At 49.1% G+C, this 19,387-nt stretch overlaps 1 protein-coding gene across 1 annotated transcript in view; it reads right to left on the bottom strand.

Moving 5' to 3' along the window:
- Window positions 1-19,112, bottom strand: part of LOC135250008 (mitogen-activated protein kinase kinase kinase 11) — a 31,098-nt gene extending 11,986 nt beyond the window's left edge. The window contains exons 1-2 of the mRNA XM_064325785.1: window positions 17,069-19,112; window positions 933-1,113 (exon numbers count right to left, since the gene is read on the bottom strand). Of these exons, the coding sequence (XP_064181855.1) occupies window positions 933-1,113; window positions 17,069-17,825 (938 nt within the window). The 5' untranslated portion in view covers window positions 17,826-19,112. The remainder of the gene's footprint in view (window positions 1-932; window positions 1,114-17,068) is intronic.
- Window positions 19,113-19,387: the final 275 nt, after the last annotated feature.

Here is a 19,387-nt window from a genome sequence, read left to right as displayed (position 1 = left end):
ACCTCACTTCAACTCCAAAATAAAACTCAACTTACCTTACAGCCATAAAACCACTCCTCTGTTTCAAAATGCAGAGGCGAAATGGCAATGAAAGAGAAGTAATAATTTAGGCCTATCATTATTCAACAGTACATGCATTACACATTCGTCTGTGCGTTTTATTTTGAGCACACACATCATACACAGGCCAGGTATAAATGCTAATTTGCACTCTCATGTGGAGTCAGCTGACAGGCACACAGCATGGACTGCCATTTCAGGACCCGGGGAATGGGGCCTGTAACCCTGTTCATTTCAGGTCAGAACCCTCTGCCGTAACCTTGACATCAAGGCCTTCAATTGAAACTGAAATATCCCGCTACACATAATGAATAGTTTATAATGACAAACAATGATAGCAATGCCTTAAAGTAGGACTTCCCTGTGAATATGATAGCATAGTTATCTCCGAGCTACATTGATACTTAATGACTCCATAACTGCGTGAGGTTTGGCTGAGCAGATAAGCCTTTTATCAGAGGCTGGCTGAGACGTGTGCGCAAATTCTTAACTCTAACGGCAGTTAAGAGGAAAATCACTCCCACCAAAACCACCCAAAAATTCCCGGTCCACCCACCGCCTCTCTTCCACTTTCCCACCACATCCCACGAACCGTTTCAAAGGCACGATTCCAAACTCCACCTGAAGACAAGGTGCTCCAGCTACTCAACCCCTCCCCCTGCCAGGTGGCCCCGCCCCACCACCCCTCCCCTCCTTTGTGACCCCCACCCCTCCACCCCTCCCCCTGCCAGGTGGCCCCGCCCCTCCACCCTTCCCCCACCAGGTAGCCCTGCCCCTACACCCCCCCCCCTCCACCCCTCCACCCCTCACCCTCCCAGGTGACCCCACCCCTCCACCCCCCCCGCCACCAGGTGCTCCCCGCCCCCTCTCACCTCCACACGTCGCTGCCCTTGGAGAAGGTGGAGGACTTGATGACCTCCGGGGCCATCCAGGCGTAGGTGCCCGCCGTGCTCATCTTGGTGGTTTTGTGCCACTCCCGCGCCAGCCCAAAGTCTGTGATCTTCAGCGTCTTTCCCTCCATGCAGTCATTCTCTATGGGCTGGGCCAGGAGGACTGCGGGATGGACACACACACACACATTACATTACATTACAGGCATCTAGAGACGCTCTCCATTTATACAGCTGGATATATACTGAAGCAATTAAGTGCCTTGCTCAAGGGTACAACGGCGGTGTTCTACCTGGGGATCGAACCTGTGACCTTTAGGTTACAAGACCAGCTCCTTACCCATTATACTACACTGCCAGTCCACACACACACACGCAGACACACACACGCGCACACACACACGAACACACAGACACACACATTAAGCCTTTCACTTCCTCTTCCTCTTTTTGTCTTCTCAGATCACCCAGTTCGCACATTAAACGCACACGGAGTTAAACATCCTGCAGGCTAATCCATAAGCTTCATATGAATTCGGCACGGAAGAAGACAGGAAATGAACCGCGTCCCATTTTCCTGCACTCTGGGGATAAAACAATGGCAGGCGACACAGGCCGTGCTGATGTGTCCAGCTTTCCTGCTGCTCTGCTCACCTCTCACCCCCTCGCCCTGGAACTGCCCCGGCAGCGTCTCTCCACAGGCTGAGCGGGCCGGGAAGACTAATGCCCCGAGGGCGTCAAAGGGGGGGACACTAATGACCGTCACACCCGCTGAGAACAACAGCGCCGTGCGACGTTTAAATGTTTCCCCGAGTAACTTCCTGTACTGTCCGTTGGCCTGGCTTTAGGCCGTTTCCCCGGCCCGTGCACTGGAGAGGACGCGGAGCTGGGCGTGTAGAAAACCAGCTGACTGCATCGCGGCAGGTCACGGACGTGGTGTGACTGAGGGCCCATAAACCAGAGGCGTGCGGGTTCGAATCCCTCCCGGGGTACTGCTGAAGGAGTATCCTTATCTGAGCTACTGATCTGCTTTGTTGAATTCACAGTTCTACAGCTGGACACTTATTTGAACATACAAACTATAAACTATCTTAGTCATCACAAAGTAAAAATACACCACACGCTCACATATAATAATTACTAATAATGAATAACTCATCAAAGAACACATCAAAGATGGGGAGCGCAGTCACACGCGATAAGGCCCAAGGACGACCCTTTCCATAAAAGTCAAAACGCCAAAGTGTCAGTGCAAAAATACTGTTTCCTTTGTCGCATGCTGAAGATCAGAGCTGAAATAAAAAATGGATGAAATTTTCCACACTGCCTGATAAATAATGCACGGGTACTACAGGGGGAGATTTGTCACCGTGGGTCCTGTGGAAGACGGCGGGGACGGCGGAAACGGAGACGCCCGCCACGGCGCTGACGGCAGCGCCACCTGCAGGCCCGCTGAGGCATCGCACAGGAACAGACGGGCGTTTCTCCTCTGAGCACAGAGGCCAGACTGAGCCACAGAGCCACAGAGCTCTGACCGTAACTCAGGCAATCAGCGATAATATTTACTGATCGGAATGCACACGCTCACTCCCTCTCTCTCTCTCCCTGCATCGCTCTCCCTCTCTCTCCCTGCATCTCTCTCCCTCTCTCTCCCTGCATCTCTCTCTCTCCCTCTGCCTCTCCCTCTCTCTCTCCCTCTCTCCCTGCATCTCCCTCTCTCTCCCTCCTCCGTAATTATACCATTCTCTCTGACCTTTGCTTTGTTCTCTCCTCCCTCCCTTTGTGTCTGACTCCACCTTTCCTTGTATCTCTCTCTCTCTGTCTCCCCCTCCCTCTCTCCCTCTCCCTCTCTCTCCCTCTCTCTCTCTTTCTCTCCGGGCAGTTGTCCTGCATTTTGCCCGGTGGTTCAGACACGGTGTGTTTGACGTCACGGTGGAATGCGTGGTAGCGAAGCCGCCGCCGTCGCCGCCGCTGTCCGGGGAGCGAGCGAGCGAGCGAGCGCATTGTGCAACAGGCCCCGCCCCCGGAGCGCCGGGCACAATGGGGCCGAGTCACAGCGCACCGCCGAGCCGACGCCGCCTTCGCCAGGCCGGACGTACGCACGGAACGGGCTCTGCCCCCCCCTGCCCCCCCGGCAGGGAACGCCACGCCTCGGCGCAGTGGCCTGACGGGACGGGTCTACGCCGACCCCGCCCCCGTCCGGACCGCGAGATGCCGTGCGGCCGGAACGTCTGCGGTGCCACTTCCTCTTTTCTGCTTCACATTTTTACACGCAGCTCCCGGCCAGACACTCCTACACAGAGCACAGACAACATCCACTCATACAGAGGGACATTTAGTACAGACTGACACAGCGCAAGCTTTCACACAACATCCACTTAAACAGAGGGACATTTAGTACAGACTTTCACACAACATCCACTTATACAGAGGGACATTTAGTACAGACTGACACAGCGCAAGCTTTCACACAACATCCACTTATACAGAGGGATATTTAGTGCAGACTGACACAGACTTTCACACAACATCCACTCATACAGAGGGACATTTAGTACAGACTGACACAGCGCAAGCTTTCACACAACATCCACTTATACAGAGGGATATTTAGTGCAGACTGACACAGACTTTCACACAACATCCACTCATACAGAGGGATATTTAGTACAGACTGACACAGACTTTCACACAACATCCACTTATACAGAGGGATATTTAGTACAGACTGACACAGACTTTCACACAACATCCACTCATACAGAGGGATATTTAGTACAGACTGACACAGACTTTCACACAACATCTACTTATACAGAGAGACATTTAGTACAGACTGACAGACTTCCACACAACATCTACTTATAGAGCGAGACATTTAGTACAGACTGACACAGACTTTCACACATCCACTTATTGAGCAAAACATTTAGTACAGACTGACAGACTTTCACACAACATCCACTTATACAGTGGGATATTTAGTTCAGACTGACACAGCGCAAGCTTGCACACAACATCACACTTACACAGTGGGATATTTAGTACAGACAGACACAGCGCAAGCTTTCACACAACATCACACTTATGCAGTGGGATATTTAGTACAGACAGACACAGCGCAAGCTTGCACACAACATCACACTTATGCAGCGGGATATTTACTGCAGTCATTCAGGTTAAGCACCTTGCTCAAGGGTACGATGGAAGTGCCCTTCACAGGAATCAATCCCGCAACCTCCCAGCACCTCAACCATTACACTAGTCTACCGCCGACATTACCATCCATTACACTGCAGTAATCATTACACACTGAAGGACCCTTACAGACCTGGAACACACAGCAAGATACAAAGAGGCAAAGTTCTGTATTATTTCAAATGTGTCGACTTTACGACGCATCCATTTCACAGCAGTGGAATATGCTGGAATATCTGAGAGCACCAATATGTTTAATATTTGTCCATATAATGTGAGATGGCACTGGTGAAATATCTTCATACATATCTTCATATATATTCACCTCCATACGTTTTCTGTACATTCTGAGTCCATAAGGAGAGGAGGGACCAATCGGAAACCGGACAGGGGCTGTGACAGTGGGACGGATAGCACAAGGCTGGTATACCTAAAATGTTCATTTGTAACACCAGACGCATTGGAGACTGAGCCTGAAATGTCACAACACAACCCACAATGTGCACAGTGGAAAAGGGCTTCTTTTGGAGCCAGCTCATTCGTAACCTTCTAAAAATGAAACAATGGTGGCAGTACACTGTGTAGATCAATCCCCTAACACACACCACACTACGAGTGAAGAGTATGATGAACAGTACCACATCTAACTAAAAGGCTATTTTACTTGAACGACTTTGATATAGCTTCGCTAATTGCTAATTGAAGGGCTGTCTCAATTCTATATAATTATAGGCTACACATATCAAAGCACACATCTTACAAAATAGTGAACAGCATGACATTCTATTTTTAAAAAATGATAGGTCACATAACATCGTACCACTTAAAAAAAAAAAAAAACTCCCTGCGATCTGCTCCTGTGACTTCGCAGTCAGGAAATGAAGCCTATTGGCTGAAAGCGTTCCTAAAATAAAGGGGGGAAAAGTCTCTCTCCTAAGACACAGATATAAACGCAGCAGTGGAAAAAATCTATTCTTGAAATGGGGTCACTGCAGTTCAAAGGCCTGAGCCCTCATGTGGTTCAGCTAACGGGGCTCGCCGATTGGCCACTGAAAAAAAAATTTTTTAAATAAAAATCAAGCACGCCGTTGCCTACGGCGACAGACCTGAGTAGACGCCTCTCGAGCCCGGTGTCTCCAGGTGTCGGGGCGAGTGCCGCAGGTGTCTGCTCTACGCTGACCGACGGTGAGCCCCTGCGGGCGCACGCATCACACGCCAGCCCTTCTGCAATGCCTCACACGCAACAGCAGCACAAGATCCTCTTCCACTTCCTGTGCCCGCACGCCAGGGAGCATGTGCAGGGCACAACCCGCCCTGGCAACCCTCAGGGGCCTGCTCTCCATTCTCATCTCTTCCAATCCTCCCCAGTGAAGAGTACTGGCAAGCCATTGCAAACAACCCCTCCCTTCTTGGACCTGGCAACCCAACGAAACCTACTCAATCACCTCATTCTACATACGGTACTGCCCCTCACCGTCCTCACACGGATTACCCACACAGGTACATTACCCTATCCCATCTACCTCCTCATATTAAACCCTCATTCACAAGCCTCTGCACTCTACAATGTGCTCCCCAGTGATCACAAGGTCTGCCTTAGTCTGGGAACTTGTTCCAATTTAGACACAAACACACAACTTGGCGTACACCTGAGGAATCCACTAACGTCGCACCAGGCCATCCACGGCTGTGATAGGCTGGAGGCTGAGCACACGGCCTCCCCGCACTAATACGAGGACAGACTGACCGTAATTCCCAGCAGCCCTGTGGAAGAAAATGGCCGCCAAGCACCTCAGAGATGCCAGGACGTGCATGAGGGTTGCCAGAGTGGCTAGAATTCTCCTCTGGACTCCAATGGAGCAGGAAGCTGATGGAATCCCCCCTCCAGAAAGTGAAAGACCCAGCAGTTAAATCATGCCCCCTCCCCCCCCACCTCCCACCCCTCCCAAAGGCATTTTTGAGAGACGAGGCGTTTGCGCCGGACGACGGACACAGCAGGCCGCAAACTGCGGCCGGTTCCAGGACGTCCGCGCCCCCCCCCCCCCCCCGCTCCGCTCCGGTAACTGGCTCTGTCCGTCCCCTTATCAGCTGAGCCACACGCCTCAAATTCTTTCCTGTTGCCGAGAAGCAGGAGCGAGCGGTGGCGCGGAGAATCCGAACCACTGATTCACTTCCGCGCAGCGGGGCGACCGCCAAGCGATCGCTAAGCGACCGTACGGCAGCCTAACGAGGCCACACGGGCACAGGAACCCACCGGCGATTTCAGCAAAGTCAATAAACACCGAAATTCTTCTTTTTTTTTTTTTTTTACAGAAATCGGTTTAGAACGCGGGTGTGAACGCGGCAGGAGACGCAGTCCTGGTCTCGTTAACCATGGAAACGAAGGCCTGAGCTACGTGTCCGCCTCTCATTTCGGGCCTGAGGCGGCAGCTAACTACGGTCCCACACACGGAAGAGGGAAAAGCAGACCCACTGCGGGGTGCGGGGTGCATTCTGGGGAAATAACGCCGGGTTGGACAAACCAGGCGATTCAAGGACCGTTCTAGAAATCAACCGGCCCTTCAGATAAACACAACGTTTACGCTGACCTTTCGCCCCAAAACACTAGCACGAACGTCAGCTTTCGATTTCACGCAAATATGAAACAATAACCTAAACCTATTGTGTATACGGCAGGGCTGCCCAACCCTGTTCCTGGAGATCTGCCGTCCCTCTAGGTTTTCACTCCAGCCCAAACAAAGCCACGCCCCATTCCACAGCCAGAGATCTCGCTCAGCTGCTTTTCAGTACGATCAGGTGTGCCAAGTTAGGGCTGAAATGAAAATGAAATCCACACGACAGCAGATCTCCAGGAACTGGGCTGAGCAGCCCCTGGAATGTAGACACTCGTTGGTAAAAGGCTTTTGCAGAATGGAGCAGCCTGGTACCTCTTGGTGTCCACCGAAAGGGACAGTTTTCAGCCTCACAGAGATGCCGGCAGCCTGGCGTGTGACCCGGCCCACGATGCACCGCAGCCCTTCCTCCAGAAAAGCCATTAATCAGCAGGGGCAAGACAAGGTGCGGGTGAAACAGCACAGACGGTGCTGAGCACGTCGGTCGGGCCTCGGCTCCAGCAGTTTCGCTGAGCGGGCGCGTTGAGCGCAGACCGCACTCGTGTGTCGGGCGGCGGCGACGGCGGCGGCGGAGGTGGCGGTATAACGCCGTCGTCCTCCTGTCGTTTCGCGAGAGCGAACGCCTTGCGTGCGCACTTTGCAGAAGAACAATCATAAAATATTTCTCCCCCCCCGCGGCAGGGCGACGAACGTGACCTCTTCCCTGCCAATGCCTCCTGCGAAACAGGAAGTCTGTGGGAGAGGAGGGGGGGAGGGGGGGAAGGGGGGAAGGAGGTGCCGGAGGAGGGGGAGGGAGCATAACACGAAAGTCAGCATCCATTTACTGCTGATTCTGCTGAGTGCTGAGTTAGGAAAGGATGAAGAACACAAGGGCTGCCACCATCATCATCATCATCATAATCATCATCATCATCATCGGTGGTAAACGCAAGCTAAGACTTCAATAAAATTTGGCAATGACAAAAGGAGGAGGACAGAGCTACTTTTACAAAGGGAGGGGGGGTGTCAATAAATGGAACAATGCTACTGAATATATGCTAATGCTATCCTCGACGAACACACAGAGTCAGCTATTGCTGTATCAGAGTTAGGCCGGTTATGGGGGTGTTTCCATGGAGAGGGGGGTTTCAGCTGGGCTTATTTCCCCTCTCCTCTCTTCCCCACTCCTACCCTCTTCTCTGCCCTCTTCCCCACTCCTCTCCTGCTCTCCCCTCTCCTCTGGTCCCCGCTCCTCCCCTCTTCCCCTCCTCTCCTCTCTCCCTCCCTCTCCCTCTCCTCTTCCCCACTCTCTCTCCCTCCTCTCCCCATCCTCCTCTCCCTCTCTCCTGCTCTCCCCTCTCCTCTGGTCCCCGCTCCTCCCCTCTTCCCCACTCCTCTCCTGCTCTCCCCTCTCCTCTGGTCCCGCTCCCCCTCTCCCCACTCTCTCCCTCTCCCCTCTCTGCTCTCCCCTCTCCTCTCGTCCCCGGCTCCCTCTCTCCTCTCTTACCCACTCCTCCCCTCTTCCCCACTCCTCTCCTGCTCTCCCCTCTCCTCTGGTCCGCGGCTCCCTCTCTGCCCGTGGGCGAGGGGAGAATTCCGGCAGCGGTGGGGGCTTTCCTGGGGAAGAAGGGGACCTTTGTTCGGGCGGGTTCGGAGCTGCGAGCTGACCGACAGTTTTGGCTGCCTCCGCGGCCCCTCCACTGACACGGGCGGCGGGAGAGAGGGAGCGAGGGAGCGAGGGAGGGGAGATCAAGGGGAACAGGGACGAGAGAGAGATTCGCACGGGGAGGGAGGGAAGAGAAGAGCTCCGGTATTACTGGGAGGAAGGGGGGGGGGGGGTCATGACTGAATTTTAGAAAATACTTCTTTTCTCTTTTTTTTAAAGAAATGTATAATCAGTTTATAAAATGGACTACATACCCTGAAATGTGGATTATTTTTAGGCCAACTCAGCAACAAGCATGCCAGCTAGTGTGTTTTGGAAGAGTCTCTATTTATATCGTGGGGTCAGTCAGTTTATTTGCCAATGGAAAGAGATGGATGATCCTACTCCAGAGAGTCACTTCCTAGCCAGGGGCCAGCTGTGCCTTCAGGTCTTTGTTCCTCATAATTAATTAAGGTCTTCGTTTGTGACCATTAACTAAGCCATTACTGAACAGACGTTTCCGGGGAACAACTCGCTCAAATGTTTTTTCGACATGGGACAAGGGCACGGTAGCCTCGTGGGGACAGAGGCCTGGGCTTACCCCTCTGAGGTTGCGGGTTTGATTCCCAGGTGGGACACTGGCGTTTTGCACCCTTAAGCAACGTGCCTAACCTGATTCGTTCCTGTAAATACCTTAAAAATTGATGCTGTGTAAAAACCCAGAAACCCGTATAACGCCATCTGCTGAACACCTAAAGTGTGAACATGATGACCGTGCTGAGGGCGAATAGTCCCTACCCATCATGCCTTTCACTCAGCCTGTGACAGGATCATAACCCCCCTGTGACCAGTCACCCATTAACTGCTGTTAATCGGTGACCACGTTTTTACAGATTAAAAACGCAGTCACAGCGGGACGGGAAGGGAGTTGAAATTTAACTTGAGTTCAATCAGCATTCTGGCAAAAAAAGGACCTCTTATCGGCAACGGCGGAGTGGGTCAGCTCACTGGGTTCCTCAACCCCCTCCCCAAATCCCCCAAAGTGACTAACATACCCTTCTGCTTGTTTGCATTCTCCATCAACCTGGCTACAATGGTTTAAAAAATCTGAGGGTATGGCACCATTAACATGCATTTACCCTTACGGAAACAGAACACACTGAAACTAGGCCTATATTTAAAAAATTCAAATAAAATGTATGAAATGTTACACTGCTGTGACATGTATGTTTGACATAGTTTGATAAAAGTCCATGTACGAACAGTATATTGCAGTACATTCCATTTCTGTAAGAGTACCATCCAGGTAAAGACACCCAAGAACAAAATTTACAAGATAACGGATTTCGCCTTCGCTCATATTTCTACAGACCTTCCTGTTTTCGCCGTGTTTTTAAGGAGCCTGTGTGGAGCAATCACATGGGGACTGACTGCCAGGATCTCCCAGTGAACCGTGAGCTAAAGCTGGGTTGGAACTCTAGGCAACACCCGGGCTTCAGAGGCCTGCGTACCATAGCCACAGACAGGATATCACATGTTGCAATCCACAGGACCAGGCCGGAGGTTGCTTAAGCCTAAGAAGTTAAACCGCACTGCACAAGGACCGCAGTAAAAATATCAGCTAAGTCTGGAAAACCCTCCTCCCTTTCCTCCTAAAGCCTCTCCTTTTCCTCTCCCGCCTGGCCTCGCTCTGTCGTTTTTTTTTTTTTCCCTCCTTCTTTTTTCCATTTCTTTTTCCTCCCCTTTGTTCTGTCGAGGTTCCAGTTTTGATATTTTTTGTTATTTTTGCCGCTGGTTTTTCCATGTGTGAAAAGAACATTTCTGCGTAGCAAACATCAGGAAGTAAAAAAGAAAAAAAACACAGTGAGACAGAGAGAGAGAGAGAAAGAGAGAGAGAGCAAGAGAGAGAGAGAGAGATAGAGATAGAGAGAGAGAGAGCAAGAGCGAGAGAGAGAGAGAGAGAATGCCAAACTCTCATTAGGTGGTGGAGCTCTGAGACAAAGACGAACCCAAAAACCCCTCCAGCCAGTGGGGAGACCCTGCTAGGACCCAGCGCTGTTTGTTCAGTCTGGCGCACCAAACCTCCCCAACTTCAATAACATACTGCGGCGGCAGTTCACAACGGTAACTTCTCCACTTTTTAAAACTGCTTTTGCGTAGAGCTTCGTCACAGTTCGTGATCACCCCCCCCCCCACACTGTGCGTTTACCCCGAAGACCCGTCAGCGCGTGAACTAGACTGCACAAGCACTGTCTGTGACCTCTGACCCCGGAATAACGTCACCACCCATGACTGCGTGCTGTCAGCTCCATCAGTATGGCCTTGCCATGTCAGACCTCTCGGGTCACAGAGTTCAGTTGCTTTTGCACCAGAGCATTGTGGGCACTTGAGTCAGGTAGTCAGGAGTTTCCATTTCTGTTTTTTTCTCCCTGAATAAGCCAATTAATGGGCAATCTGCTACCTTACTAGCGAAGCCAAATGAGACCACAGACTGATAAAGAACCATAATGGCCGCTAGAGTGCTCTTGTCTGTTTTTATACTGCGATCACAAAGCGATTATGCCAGGTTTACAACTGCGCGTTGTTTGACAGCACTAAGGTGTAACAAAAAAACAAAAAAAAAAAACAGCACAGCCTGTACAATCCTCACACAACCCACGACCACAACAGCAGCATACGCCTAACCACAACTCAAAACCCGAATACAAAGCGACAGGCAACAGTGAGCAGCCAAGAGGCTCAGTTACCAATCAACCTGGACTATAATCTCCAGACCATGTCTTGCCATTACTGATTAATGGCTTTTCTGCAGGAAGGGCTGCAGTGCATTGTGGGCTGGGTCACACGGCCTGCTGGCACCTGTGTGAGACTGAAGATTCGCCGAGCCAGCTGTACTCCCTGCCTAATTCAGGCAGTCCAATGCTGTCTCTTCTGGCCCAGTCTTCCCAGCTAACGCAAAAACGTTCTCACAAAGTCACCGGAACGTTCTGTCGGCGTTATAACGCTGCCGCTGCGTTGCAGCAACGTTGCAGGAACGTTTCGCGCTAGCTGGGTTCAGGCAGATTTGAAGGCCCTGCCCCACAGACTGGCTGCTGTGAATAAGCCAGGCCCATTCAGGGGCCCAAAGGCCATTAGGACAGCATCACACACTATCATACCAGCACAGAAACACCTGGCACAGCAGTCTCTGACACCCACGCTCGCTGCTTTTTCCCACCTCTCTATCTGTGAGCTCCGGACACACGCTGACAGCATTTCCGAAAGAAAAGATAGGCATTCCCGCACCCCTGTGACCCCCCACACACCACCACCATTCCATACCCGCTTATCTGCCACATGCAGGCCAATTTGGAAATGTCAGGTGGTGGGGTGGGGGGGGGGGGGGGGCACTCTTGGCACAAATCTCAACCGTCACAGGGCAAGACCAAAAAGGTCTTATTACCTTTCAAGAATGTGGACCGCGTTTTGGAATACGGCGAACTGTAGAAATTCGCAATTAAAACGGCGAACTTTAGGAACTCGCATTAAAAACAGCGAACCGTAGGATCTCGCATTAAAAACGGCGAACCGTAGGACCTCGCAATTAAAACGGCGAACCGTAGGAACTCGCAATAGAAACGGCGAACCGTAGGATCTCGCATTAGAAACGGCGAACCGTAGGAACTCGCATTAGAAGCAACGAACCGTGGAACTGCAAAGAACGCGAACCGTAGGATCTCGCATTAGAAACGGCGAACCGTAGGAACTCGCATTAGAAACGGCGAACCGTAGGAACTCGCAATAGAAACGGCGAACCGTAGGAACTCGCATTAGAAACGGCGAACCGTAGGAACTCGCAATAGAAACGGCGAACCGTAGGAACTCGCAATTTGCATTTACGGCCTCGTAAAAGACACCTGCGCTCCACGCGGGCGGCTCAACCAAACCCAGCTGACCGCCACGTTGCTCAGCTGTGGGAACTGGGGGATTTGAATTGCAAAACGGAACGAGTCGACACGTGAAGCATCGCTAATATTGACCTGTCCCAGACAGGTCTGATGAGACAGGGCTTTTGTTGCACTTCGACAGCAGGTCTTGCCCAAGGGCTTTCGCTTCGCCCCAAGGCCGGGGCTTCTGTTTGCCGAATACTGAGCAAGCCCGCAATATGGGTCCCGTGGACGAGACACAAGAACCTTCTCACATGAAAACTTCTCTGACTAGAGAGACCTGTATTAAAGGCCCTACAGTTTGGTGCCACGAGTCCCGCAATATACATATGTGTGTGTGTGTGTGTGTGTGTGTGTGGCGGTAAAGGGGTTGATCCCAAATCTGACTGGACTGAAGAGGCCCAGTGAACTACCGCTGCTTGGCTTGGCTGTTTCCCACGATTCCCCACAATCTGGGCGTGTGAGTGCACTTGAGTACGAGCTGTTAGTCTAAGAGTATAAGTGCACTTTTGACCGTGTGTGTGTGTGTGAGTGTGTGTGTGAGTGTGTGCACACAAGTACTCGGTTCTTCCTCTGCGTGAGCGTGTGGAAGGGCAGGGGGAGGGGTTGCTTTTGAGCCTGTGCATACACTAGTGAGTGTGGTTGTTAGTGGGTATGGAAGCTTGTGTGTATGTACTATTATGTGTGCTTAATTCTGCATGTGTTTGTGTAAGTGTCTGTGTCTGTGTCTGTGTGTGTGTGTGGGTCTGCGTCTGTTTGTGTGTGGTGTGTGGGTGTGAGTGTCTGCATATGTCTGTGTCTGTGTGTGTGTGTCTGTCTGTCTGTCTGTGTGTGCGTGTGTGGTGTCTGTGTCTGTGTGTGTGTGTGTCTGTGTGTACTCAGAGTGGGCCTCGCTCTCTCTCTTGTATTTACTTTGAACAGAATTCCAGTTATGGCTCTGGATGGGATCCAAGGCCCTCCTCAGAGTGAAAGATCTACAGTGAGCCTGTTTAATCAACATCGTCCACACAGCGCACCAACACTAACTCATACATACCAACTCATACGCACACCAACTCATACATACCAACTCATACGCACACTAACTCATACATACCAACTCATACGCACACTAACTCATACATACCAACTCATACGCACACTAACTCATACATACCAACTCATACGCACACTAACTCATACATACCAACTCATACGCACACCAACTCATACATACCAACTCATACGCACACCAACTCATACATACCAACTCATACGCACACTAACTCATACATACCAACTCATACGCACACCAACTCATACATACCAACTCATACGCACACTAACTCATACATACCAACTCATACGCACACTAACTCATACATACCAACTCATACGCACACCAACTCATACATACCAACTCATACGCACAAACTCATACATACAACTCATACGCACACTAACTCATACATACCAACTCATACACACACTAACTCACACACACTAACTCATACACACACTAACTCATACAGACACCAACTCAAACACACACCAACTCATACGCACACTAACTCATACATACCAACTCATACACACACCAACTCATACATACCAACTCATACGCACACCAACTCATACATACCAACTCATACGCACACCAACTCATACATACCAACTCATACGCACACTAACTCATACATACCAACTCATATGCATACATACACCATCTTCCACACAATGCACTAGCTCATTTACTCACAAACTCATACATACACTGTATCACACAAACACACACCATCTTCCACAGAGCACACCAACTCATACACACACTAACTCACACACACTAACTCATACACACACTAACTCATACAGACACCAACTCAAACACACACCAACTCATACACACACCAACTCATACACACACTAACTCATACACTGTACCACACTGACTCATACACATACTGTATCACAATCACACACACATCACTGTCCACAGTACACAATAACTCGTACACACTTACACAAACCCATACAAAAAGAAAAGTGCGCACACACACACACACACACACACACACATACAACCAATACCTGAAACACACTAATACACACACATACCATCACACAGACACACACACACACTGTACCGCTGCAATCTCTTCCTCGAGTTACCGAATCTCTGAGCACACTCCACTCCACTCCTTAAGTGCGACTTTAAAGATCAAATAAATCCCAGTCCTCATCGAGCCCTGCAGCAGGAAAAAACCCCAAAAATACCTCCTTCACCCCAAGTTCACGTTCGACTTTAAAATGCTAAGTGCTGACTGAACTCAGCTCAGGAACTAAAGTTCTTAGAGCAGAGGCCTTAAGAGAGATAACGACTGCACTGAGCAGCGGTCTCTAATAGCCCCATCAGTCAGCAATCCTTTCACCGGCCTACATCCAAATTATAAAAGGGGAAGTGAATACTCAGAATAAAAAAAATCTGTTTTACTCTCCCCTAGTAACACCTCCAAATGTTTTTATTTATTTATTACTCAATGTAGAGTTACTGTTCATTTCATAAGACAATCATACGGGGGACCGGTGACAGACTGCCAAGATCTGAGGAGTGGAACCATCTCCTCCCTCAAAGACACCATGAAAGACTTCTTTTGAAACATCCCAATGCAAAAAAACAAAAAACAAAACAGGATATTGCACAGTGGCATAGCAGAAGCAGAGGGACAGGTAGCAGCAGGTCAGAGACAAAGACGACAGCCAACGCTCAAAAAACCAGAGGAACAGGCAGCGGTGATATTATCTACGGGCACAGATGGGGTCTGTGCTCTCACCGTGACCCCGCGTATAAACTGTGCCAAGAGCCCTCTTCACAAAAACCGAGGACTTTTTTCCCTGAGCCCAGTGAAAATAGTCAGTAATTTACTGAGGGTTCAATATTATAAACGGCAATGGGGGGGGGAGGGGGAGGGGGCTAAGGGTATGAGGAAACAATGGTTGAGAGAGAGAGAGAGAGAGAGAGAGAACAGGAGAGAGATACGGAGAGAGAGAGACAGACAGAAAGAGACAGAGAGAGAGAGAGAGTGAGAGAGAACAGGAGAGCATAAATCTATCAGTCAGGGGCCAGGTAAAATCTAGGCTATAATCTGCAACAGCGCTGTCAGTCCAACTGGCACTTCACAACAAGGTACTTCAACTGAACAGCACAAAAACAACTTTTTCCTTCTCCTCTTCTGTGGAACATGAGAATAAATACCGATGTGGTGTTTGGTCAAGCTCAAGACACAGCGAATGCACGAACCTTAGTGAAAATCTGACCCGACAAGCGAAACAGGTGCACGATTCTTTCATCCGGATCACCTGGAGCTACCGGTCACTTAGGTCAAAAGTCTGAACTTGACAGCACAAAACGGTGGTTATTACGACTGAAGAGAATATATTTTCAACATACTTTCACACACCGTGACATATCGATATGAATCATTTACTGGCCCCAGAGATGAAGAGCTCAGTCTTCCTTCATAATCCCTCCCGTGAATTCCTGCTGAGAAAGTCCCATAATTAGCAAGTCCAGCTCAACCCACCGGTTTCTGCTGTGGCCTTGCCCTGGCCTTTGCCGTTCATATTGCCTTCTTCAGCATGTTTTATTTTATCTATTTTTTTGTGCCGTTCTGAAATCTATTCAGACAGTTTGAGTGTTCTATCTGGTCTCCATTGAAACCCATATCATGCCTGAAGCACTGAAGCAAATCAGATAGGATATTTGTACATCTGTACACTCTCACTCTTTCTCTCTCTCTCTCATATATATATATATATATAATGTATTATTTTTTTTTTTTTATAAAATCATATAGGCTACAACAGCAGAGAGAGCTCCAGGCTGGACCTAAACACAAATATTCCTGTTCATCAGACTAATACTCTAAGGAATCAACTGCGGTCGTCAGATTTGTTGTTTGGAATTGCGATGACCGTTCAAACTCAGTTAATGTGACACAGGGTCCTATGATGCCCATGGTTGTTATGGGATGTCTTGAGGCCATCCAACTGAGTCGATTACCGTCCACAATCCTCAGCAGTATGTCAGCAAAATGTTTATATCACTGTGAGTTTCATACAATTCTTCAGGTTAGACTAAGTCTCTTAATGTTCACTAATTCCAGTATCTCCATAAAGAGGTAAACATCGCTATAAATGAGGTTGCCATGGTTGTCATTATTCAACAAATTCCGGGGAAGGGTTGCCTTTTGTACTGACTTATGGGGAGACTGGCTGTCTCGTGTTTTCATACTGTTTAAATATTGTATTGTATTGTGTGGTTTACATACTGAAACAGTATGGTGGCTTTTATTTGGGAATCATACAGCATCCTTTTAGCAAATGTATGATCATTGTCCAAGACAACAGCTTCTAGTATTGGGCAATATGGCTTCACGTGACACAATATACCCACGTGAAACCAATGGTGACCCAATGAATTCATTTACGTCGAGCCACAACACCTAAGATACCTAATGCTGCAAAACTACAATGTCTTCACACACATATGCATATAGATACACCCAAAATAGGGCTCCTAAATGCCAGAATGTTTGATAGCTTCATGAAGATGTTCCGTTAAAAACAAGACTACCCACTCTGCGTTTCCAGATGCATCGCTACAATGTGAAATAACACCAACACAAACGATTATGAATTATGACCCTAATAAATTACGACATCTATACATTATGACAGCTTAATAAATTACACTTTACACTACACGTCGGTCGGACTTACTGTTGTTAGACTTCAGGTCCCGATGGATGACAGGTACTATCGCCCCACTGTGCAGGTACAGCATGCCCCTCGCTATCTGCACGGCCCAGTTGACGAGGATGTGCGGGGGTATGCGGCGCCCAGCCAGCGCCCGGCTCAGGGGGCCACCGGAAGCGTATTCCATTATGAGACACAAGTTGGGTTCCTGTAAACAAACCCCTTTGAGCGCGATGATGTTTGGGTGAGTGAGCATGGCAAACAGCCGCGCCTCCTGTCGCACATTCTGGGCCGTCACGCTGATGTCCTCGTCCGGATCCTGGCGAGCTGCCTTCACGGCTACTAGGCCACCTCTCCAGGTTCCCCGGTAGACCTTGCCGAACCCGCCAACCCCTATAACCTCCTCCAAACTCAGTTCAGTAAAATCCACTGCTTCCGGTTCGAACTCTCCAACCACAACCGGACCAAGTTCCCCGACCACCGTCGAGCCCTGCAATTTGCCATAACCGCTTGGCTTGAACGAGACGTAGTTCGAGGGGAAAATGCCCACTTTGTTGTTGACCTTTCCCGCCCACCAGCCTTCGTCTCCTGATATCTCTGAGTCCAGAGACAGGACCTCCACCAAGTCGCCTTTTCGAAGAGTAAGCTCGTCTTTCCCAGACGCCTCATAGTCGAACAGAGCCGTCCACACGGGGTTGGTAAAGTTGCCCTTCTGCGATTGTTCGAGCCCTTTCCAGTTTGACAGTGGACCGCGAGCAAAAATATTCTTCAGTGGCTCCATGGACCTTCACACGACTTTTTCATTTAATGTGATTCGGGGAGATACCGCAAATAAAGTACAAAGCGTACTTTAAAGCGCCTCGCCTCGCTCCCTGTCCTTTCTGTTTATTTAAGCTCATGAGGAACAGGAAAAATACATCGCCTATATATAAGCAAATCCCCCACAAACTAGCTAAATGTATATCAAAACTTTGGTTTCAAACCTAGCCAGACACTCGTAGAAACGTAGGCATACAATACCTAGGTCTCCACTTGGTTTGACAGGCGCCAAACGAAAGGAAAAGTCCTGTGTATAAATAATTCTGTCAAGTGTGCCAACGCGTAAAAATCCAAAATTGGCTCCATTCAGCGGCTTTCGGTGTAGACTTAAGAGTGTAACACGTCGTTTTTCGGCAACTGTTTTCTGACCAACCCTTACTTGTTTGCTAGCAAGTGACTTACGAAACACGAGGAACGTTAATAAATTAACCAGTGGATTGCAAACGCGTTTAAAACAAAGAACAATAGGCTACATTTCAATATCGCATAAAATCTATTTCAGTAGTAAAAATGCACAAGCGGGCGAGTCTCTCAAAATGAACTTGCTGAAAAACTACACAACACATTTTCAGACATCTCGATTTTTGTTGTCCATCTTGACTTTTCGATAAGCCTGTATTTTTAGCCATTCAGACCGCAGTCATCGCAAGCAGGAAGCACAGAGAAGTGGAGAAGAATAGCAGGAAAGAAGCATTCAGTTCTGCGTAAATGTGCTTTACGGCAACTTGTTCCCGAGTTGCCAAGACGGCTCTTTCTAGCTCCACGAACTCGGCAACGGTTCTTTTTCAAACTTGCTATATTTGTCAGCAAATTCCACATCCACGGTCATAGTTATATTTTAAATATAATTGTTGCCCACTTCCACTGATACCAGACGCGGGGTTCGTTGGCTGCTTAGCATTTCACATATTCCATACGTAGGCTGATTTCCTTTTAATTGAGTTTTAAACAGGAAGAACCATACAAAGTAGCCTGGGCAAATTCTTTTAAAGAGAAAGACACACAAATACGACCCCATTTGGTTCGTCACGCGTCACCATGTTCCTCTGTCGCGCGATGAGGTTTTATTCTTGTGATTGTAATATCCCAAACGCATGATATTAGTTTATAATCGCATTTTGTTGTCAGGTATAATCCTTTCCCGTCTCCAGTCGTCCAGACCGCGAACCACACTACGGCTCCGTTTACAGTTAGAAAAGAGGGTGGGGTTTCGTAACTTTTTTTTCCCCCACACAGGAAAAGAATAAAGTCACACGCACGCAGGCACGCACACACACACAAAACGACGCCAGCGTTGCCACATTGTAAATATAAAACCACAGTAATCTAAAGTAATCATTGTGGCGGTTCTGTTGAGGCCAAAAAATGGACGCAATTCATTGTAAAATATATTGTGGTTACACATCTGATCTGACATCACACCAGGGCATAAAATTCTCATCCCAGGGCTACAGCGACGGCCCACTCTTGGACATTATTCAGTTTGTCCCCTTTATTTAACATAATTATTACTTTATAAGAATG

The sequence above is a fragment of the Anguilla rostrata genome, chromosome 3 (genome assembly GCF_018555375.3).
Source record: "Anguilla rostrata isolate EN2019 chromosome 3, ASM1855537v3, whole genome shotgun sequence".
Lineage (NCBI taxonomy): Eukaryota > Metazoa > Chordata > Actinopteri > Anguilliformes > Anguillidae > Anguilla > Anguilla rostrata.
The sequence above is the reverse complement of the archived record's forward strand: the minus strand, read 5'-3'. Positions and strand labels throughout refer to the sequence as shown.